The sequence below is a fragment of the Hyposmocoma kahamanoa genome, unplaced genomic scaffold, assembly GCF_003589595.1.
Source record: "Hyposmocoma kahamanoa isolate Upper Pololo Valley unplaced genomic scaffold, ASM358959v1 88, whole genome shotgun sequence".
NCBI classification, from domain to species: domain Eukaryota; kingdom Metazoa; phylum Arthropoda; class Insecta; order Lepidoptera; family Cosmopterigidae; genus Hyposmocoma; species Hyposmocoma kahamanoa.
In genome coordinates this window covers 16,293,734-16,301,195 of record NW_020654466.1, presented here as the reverse complement: position 1 = coordinate 16,301,195, position 7,462 = coordinate 16,293,734, and the positions used below count along the sequence as shown (strand labels likewise).

The 7,462-nt window shown below is 35.9% G+C and overlaps 1 protein-coding gene across 3 annotated transcripts; it reads left to right on the top strand.

Annotated features, from left to right (window-relative positions):
• Window positions 1-329: 329 nt before the first annotated feature.
• LOC113235792 lies at window positions 330-7,393 on the top strand. Of its 3 annotated transcripts, none has more exons than XM_026471695.1 (6): window positions 330-381; window positions 845-1,054; window positions 1,737-1,921; window positions 2,543-2,666; window positions 3,537-3,730; window positions 7,220-7,393. In XM_026471695.1, exons 2-6 carry the CDS (start codon window positions 848-850, stop codon window positions 7,272-7,274), a joined length of 765 nt encoding a protein of 254 aa, XP_026327480.1. In that variant the 5' UTR covers window positions 330-381; window positions 845-847; the 3' UTR covers window positions 7,275-7,393. The 3 variants fall into 3 exon arrangements, with proteins under 3 accessions (XP_026327480.1, XP_026327481.1, XP_026327479.1); XM_026471696.1 differs by lacking the exon at window positions 330-381 and adding an exon at window positions 446-466 and having other exon boundaries at window positions 848-1,054; XM_026471694.1 differs by lacking the exon at window positions 330-381 and adding an exon at window positions 446-466.
• Window positions 7,394-7,462: the final 69 nt, after the last annotated feature.

The following is a 7,462-nucleotide window of genomic DNA, read 5'->3' as shown; positions in this document are numbered from 1 at the left end:
TCTATCGCTGGTTGATATCTACAATTCAAGTACAATGCTCGTTTTGCACGGTTCATTTCGTGATGAGCTACTAGTTCGAGCGGCAATGTACATATTTCAAAAAATATTAAAACACACAGGCCTTTCTTGTCAGCGACATCTGGTGGCCAGTCTCCAAATCTTTTAAATCAATGACGTTCCGAATTAGAACTGCGTTCAAAATAATGTAAAATGTCACGACGTTTCGTTGCATATCCATAGACAACATGGATAATAATCGGTTATTGATTCATGCAACCACGCAACACTACCCATAGAGTACATTAAACATACTGATATACCACTGACATTTCTACCAATAATAAACAATCGAATTACAAATTTAGAGATTGAATCGAATAGGTACTTACTTTATTACAATTAATACATTGATATATTTTAAGAGTTACAGAAAGTAGTTAGGCTGGCGTCCGAAAATTATTCGAAGGTAAAAAATCATCCAATTCATAATTAGACATATCGCCATTGCTGGCGGGAGTTATATTATTTTAAAACTTGCATTTTTCTAACGTCGTATACTCTTGGTTGTAACCATTATTATAATTTGAAAGAATTCTGAATTTCTCAATAAAGTGCTTAGACATTCAGCAAATTACGATTACTTATTTTTTTAGTTGAACCAGGTTAGTACCTTAACACGGCGTCTAAAGTACGAGTGAGCAGTGTGCGAGACTAATTTGCGCGATAGTTTCCATGCAATAATAACATGTCACATGCTCGGTTCATCTCAAAATGTGCTCGCGCAGTGCTCATACGTTACAAATCAAATGTAAATACAGCCTAACAATTTTGGATACAACTGCAGAAGATGCTAGATGGGTGGTATTGCCGCTCAATAGCGAACATGCAGGCCTCAGAGGCCGCGAGTGGAAGCACTTCATCACCCGTGGAGCCGCAACGGGCACGCGAAATTCACAAGGAATATTCAAGTGACAGTAGCAGCGACGTCGAACCAGAACCGAATTACCGCGCCCAGTATATAGCTCTTAAGAAGAAACTTAAATATCTAATTTATGTACGTGAATCACTAATTATTGTACTCACAAAGCCAATATTAATATGATGATGATGACTAGGTAGGTAGTCATCAAGTAAAAACTTTTGTAACAAAGGCAATTAATCTTATCAATTATTTAATATTTTCTTGTTCTTAGTGTGTTCGACTCTGACATTTATAGTTGTGAGGGCCAGTACTTTAATATTTTATATAAAATCAATAAATTTTGTAGAAATTTTATATTGCCATTGCTAGAACATATTGTCGCCTTACTTTCTCAAATTCATGCTTTATATATATATATATATATATATATATAAAGCTAGTGTGTAAATATGACGAAAAATCAGGTTGCAACATTTGTATATATATATATATATATATAGCTATACTAGCTTTTACCTAAACTTAAAGTAATGCATCCAAATTAAACCCTTGATAAGAAATTTAAAATAAATAAAAAGTTTTGCCATCTCCTGAATAATCACTCTTTATAAGATACAAGTTTGAGAAAGTAAGGCCACAATATTAGGTTCTAAAGATTATTGCAATAATAGTATAGTAATATTTACTACAAGACATCGTTTGAATTGGAGTGACAACAATGGACCTTATTTTCAAGCCCTCTGTTTAAGCTAGGGTTCTCACTGTTTCTGTTATTACTTTTATGAAGATAAATGAAATTAATTTAAATTTTCAGGAAAATGAATGCTTCCAAGATGCACTAAGGAACAGTCAGAAAAGACTGCTAAAAGTCTCCAGAGATCGAAGTTTCCTACTGGACCGATTGCTCCAGTATGAGAAACCGGACAGTTCCACTTCAGAGAGTGAAGACACAGAGTCATCTGATGACACAGAGTATCACAGAGTTGATGCTTTAAAGAGGTATTACTTAATTTAAAGCCTGATATAGTGGGTTCAGGTTTATCTGCTGCTGATCACAATAAATAGATTGGTATAGTAGGCTGGTGTCATAACTCAACATTGTAGCACCACTAGCTATACAGTTTTTTGCACATACTTCCACAACTGATTTGTGGCTGTACTGATATGTTCTCGGAGTGTATTTGGATGGTCTCATTCTTTACTCTTATCTGCTGCCAGCTTGATATCCTTTCGGTCAAAAACCTCTGTACCCATTAATATATTGATGTGATTCTGGAAGCATTTCTGCCACCTCTGGGAAGCCTCACCATTCACTCTCCATCGACAAGTGTTGTTGCTGTTTTTCGTCTTCTCTTTATCTTATGAGCAAGGCATCCTTTGCTTCCTCTGGGATTGGAGGGGGCCACTCACCAGTAACCAGATGAATTCTTGGTCCTCCAGGTTATCCACAGAAGCCTTTGAAAATGTGAAACATTCTTAGACTACACAATAAACAGAATAAGATGCATATTCAAAGCAAAACTTTGTCTATATATTAGACATTATCAACATCATAACCTGTTGGTAAAGTGGCATGAAATATACATATTGATGACTTTAAAAATCTATGCCATTTTACAGAAAGAAGATTGAAGCGAGTGCTGCCCACGTCACGTCCACGCCTTCCTCACTTGGCAAAGGCACTAATGCTATAAAAAAAAAGAGAACTGTCATCCCTAAGAAACAGGCCAATGTTAACCATCCTGTAAGTATAATGAAATATATAAAAGCAAACTATTTATTGCTATTTAAACATAATGTACATAGCAATTTACATAATAATAAGTTATGTATTTGCTGACAACGGCAATCATTCAGGCTGTTCCAGGTAAGTAAATAAACACATTCATTTATTGTCTCCATAAATAGTTACTACCAGTATTACATATGTAGGTTATAATCACATCACAATCCTAAAATAATGTAGTATCTTATGACCAGATAACACTAAACAGTCAGTTTAGAAAAACCACTATTTCTGATACATAATGTATGATTGTGGTCCCTTTAAAATAAGATTACAATATTGAAGTTGTAATAGTGTAATAAAAGTTTGACTACAGTGGCAATGAAAACAATTCTTATGCAAATATAGTTACTCCCACTTTACTCAGTCAAGTAAAAACTTGATTCAATGGTGGTTTAAGTTACTTTTGGACCCTGATATGGCCCTAGTATTGGACTTTAGACGTCAAATTTCGTAATGATATATAAAGAAGTTTGTCCTTTAAAATTCCATCATGAATGGTCCAAAACTAACTTTATTAGAGACCCTGCAGGCTACATACCAACTGAACAGACGATTCTCAGATCTTGTTTATTAATCTTAGAAGTGAAAAAGAGATTCAAGAGTCGACCTGTTGTTTTGTCTGTACTTTGCGGGGGTTTATTCACCAAAGCGGAGATAAGAGATGTGTTTAAACAACAGTTTGGATTTCGATAATTTAACTAGTAACGCGGGATATCAAAATATCTAAATCTAAAAGAAAAATAGTTGTTTAAAAACTTGATCTACTCCGGTTTGGTGGATAATGGGCGTTGCCTTTATTTACTATTAATATTACCTATATTCCAGCACCAATCGAACGCAGCACTTCTAGCGAAGGCGTCGCCAGCGCTTGGCTTCAGTCTAGCGGGAGACGGTCACATGACGCCCGAGGAGGTGGAGCGCCATCTACAGAGCCGCCAGTCCTACCTCGAACTGCTACCTGAACGAGCCCCGCCTACTGTACCCACCGAGATGTTCAGTAATGATCCTTCTTTGGACAGGTATGTATGCTAAAACAAATGTAGAAAGTTGACAAATCACTTTTTCCTCGAAAATAGAGGTGCCGTCGATGTTGGGTATATATAGTCATTTTGTCAGTAGATTTGATTCTACTGACAGAATGACTATAGATTCGAGAATAGATTACTCTAAGATTCCGAATTATGGCGAGGGTACAAAAAATAACAGTGATAAATTGTATGCTTTTAGTTATTTTAAATTACCTGAAACCTCTTAACACACATACATCACAATGAGTACACACCTGACCTAGATGCTAGTGAAATTGGATGTGTATGGCAATACAACAGGTTGGAAAGGAATGTATTTTTTTGTATTCGACCCCTCGAACAACGGAAATGGTACTATTGGAGTAAAATAATAAACAACGACGTGGACCTACAAATCTATATTTTAACTAACTTTAATTATTTCAACCGAGAATAAAACTCGAAGGACAAAATAGTAAGGGAGTTCTTATAGCGTAGTGCACAGCAAAGACAATCACTACTATAGCCAGAGCCTGGCATTACTGCAAGCGCAAGCGTATGCCACAAAGATGTGTGGTGTGGTCTGCTGTAGCAGTAGTAAACAACAGTGCGATCACAAAGAGTGAAACGAGCCCCAAAAATATAATGTAAATATGTGCCGCTGTTAGTTGAAAGCTTATAATAAAACTCCAAACCGAGAATATAACGATCAAAGAAATTAAATTGAAAAATATCTATTTTTCTCTTGTGGTAACATCATATGTTATGAACCTAGGATAAAATAAAAATAGTAACATGTCGGCCTTTTTTTACTGGTCACGGCAATATCCGTAACATTTTTTTAAATGTCACATGCGCTGTTTAATCTAACGGCGCCAGATATAGAATGTACCTTCGACTGATCGAGGATGGAATACGCCTATTAGGCCTGAATCAGGCCATGCAGCTTGATTTTGGTTGCCTCTCCCGATCGGAAACTGCGTCTTTTCCGAGTCGAGGCGTATAATATTACGAATGGGCTACTTAAAATCAGGGCCCTGTACTTTCGTTCTCCGCATAGATAAGAGTATTATACTGGGTTCTCCGTCCGAAACAAATTGCTGCCAAATAAGCAATACTTGACCACATGAAAAGACGCATGATGAGAATGAAGCTTCATACTTGATATTGTGTTTTAATTGGGTTGAGTATTATTTTGGCAGTAATTGTTTCGGAAGAATCTCGGACGGAGAATGAGAACAGACCCCCAGATGCGTGCGTTAGTAAGAATAAATCTGAACCGGGTCTTATTGAGAGCTCTTGCTAATGACAAATTGAATGAATTAGATTATTGTCTAGTTTGCTCATAGGGAATCACTATCAGCCATTAATCCGGCACTGCCTATAATAGGCTCAGAATGTGCGGACACAGAAGAAGTCTTCTTAAGGCTACTAAGTCGTGTAAGTTTTGTGTAGGGCCTGCCATTACAACGTTAACTGTATAAGAACCAGACGGCAGAAATTCTACTTCTTATCTCTCGAGAGAGATAAAAAGTTGAATTATCGGTAAAGACTCTGGAGACAGTTAAGAAGTAGAATTTCTGCCGAAAGTCTCTACTGCCACTAGGGTGATTTGTTCGCACACAACGCTAGAAACAAAGATAATTTGTTTACTGAACTCCACATGACGCTAATGTGGGTCAATTATTCACACCTATTAAAAATAAGGTAGGGTAACGTATTTGACAATGAGCCACCTAAATTTTCAAGAACTGTAACTCTGGATCTATGGACCTAAATGATATACCTACTTTTTGCTTAGAAGTATAGGTAATTTAACTGGGTATGATAAAGTTGTACTTCGTTTTTGTCCATGTTTTAAAAAAAAAAAGAGAAACGGTTCAGTGTGCATACCCCATGGTACTCATTGAACCGAGGGCTGGTGCACAATGAACCAAAGGGGCCACAATGGACGTGATTATTACAATCATCAGCAAACTATTGTATTTTCCATATTTTCATAAAAATTGTGAAATACAACGCGGTTTTTGCTTTAAATAATTGGAAAAAATGAGATTTTTTTTGCATCCAACAGAAATATTAAACATAATTGAAAAAAAAACGAGCTATTGAAAACATAATAATGAAGTATAACGATAAAAACAACTTGAGTCCCACAAATTCAAAATAAAAGGTTTGTAACTCAGGCGCCCACTTTGTGATTTTTTTTTAATTATCTAACAGTCAACATTTTCATGTTTAATTTATCACTAAGTTGTCATAGGTTCGTTGATTTCACCTTAAAAGTGGTTGTTCAGTCTGCACCACCCCATACTTGTAAAATGTGAGATTATGTAGCAACGTGCCTAAAAACCCGTTGCACATTTTAACTACATCAATAAAAAGTGCATTGATGGCTAATCTATTATATCTATTAACATGCAGCTATTGCTTACACAAGTCAAACGAAACGAAATTCTTCTCCCGTGTTGTTGTTTAGTTTTTTTGATAAAAAATAAAAACATCGACGCCCCCAGGCATCTGTGCCGCTACCTCGCTGTAGACTAGAAATGGAGAGATAGTAGAAGCTCACATGGTGCATTTTGCACCAAATTCCAATATCGCGTTTCTGAGTTATTGGCGCGGTTCATAGTGTACACTTGGATCACTGTCGAACACCGTACCCTACACAAAACCCAGGGGGACTTTTGACAAGAATAAGGCGTGAGTCCTGATTCGTTAACGGTATACCGGTATATGTATAGTCTTGTGGAAATGGTCTCCGGTATCTGCAATGTCGTCAAGTTAGTTTCAAAGACTTGGAATGTTGAATAGGCGCTAGGATAGGATCCCCAAGGCCGAAAATAAAAAACCAATTATTTGTGCTCGATTTAGAAAAATTCCAACCTGCATCAGCGACATCAGCGTCTGTTCGTTGATTTGTAGGTACGCCGTACGTTGAAAAAAATGGGTGAGCGTGTACGGTGAAAACAAAAGTCGTAGATCTTTAGGGTAATGAAAAAGTTTAATTTTTCGACCAAAGCAGAGCAGTATGTTTGTAAAGAAAGTATAAAGATTTGGATTTTATTTCTAAATGAGCTTTTGAATTGTAGAATATTTCAATCAAAAAAAATTTATACGGCGATCCTTAAAAATATATATTTAAATATGTACGTACATACATATACAGGCACCTCTTATTGCCCACTTCTATTTTATTTTTTTTTTAATTCGGCATCAAAAAATTTACTGTTTTCTTTATCTTGGACTTTGAATTAAGCGAATGACAACTTTTTGTTACATAAAACTGTGATTTTAGTTTTAATACAATTCCACAGTTCAAGGAGAAAATTACACATACATATCCAAACAAATTTCGAGTTAACAAAGACAATTGCCTCGGTTAATAAAGAGAATTGTATCGCCTTTATTATGTACCTACGTGTCCGAATGTAGTTAGTTCATTAAGTTATAACCTTGACCTTTGTTATTTCTTAAAAAGAAACATTTTCTTGTTTTCAGCGAATCAAACGACGTGTTGGAGAACTCTCCAAATGTGGAGGAGTGGTTTGACTAGCGGTACATCAAGCTTCTAAGGAAGCTTCTGACATAATTCTAAAATTGAAAATTAGTAGAACTTCAAGCATTATTCAATCATCTTTGTAAACATAATTTTCACTAATACACAGTATTCATATAAGTAAATTGCTTTTTATGTTTACTTCCTCAAATTACGTCGAGCGACTAAATAAAAGACAGAGTTAT

What these genes read in the sequence shown, in the direction of transcription:
- LOC113235792 (XM_026471695.1), top strand. Translation starts at nt 848, where the DNA reads ATGCTAGATGGGTGGTATTGCCGCTCAATAGCGAACATGCAGGCCTCA. An exon ending in AGAGTTGATGCTTTAAAGAG is followed by an intron (nt 1,922 to 2,542) that starts GTATTACTTAAT and finishes GCCATTTTACAG; the next exon opens with AAAGAAGATTGAAGCGAGTG. An exon ending in AGGCCAATGTTAACCATCCT is followed by an intron (nt 2,667 to 3,536) that starts GTAAGTATAATG and finishes CCTATATTCCAG; the next exon opens with CACCAATCGAACGCAGCACT.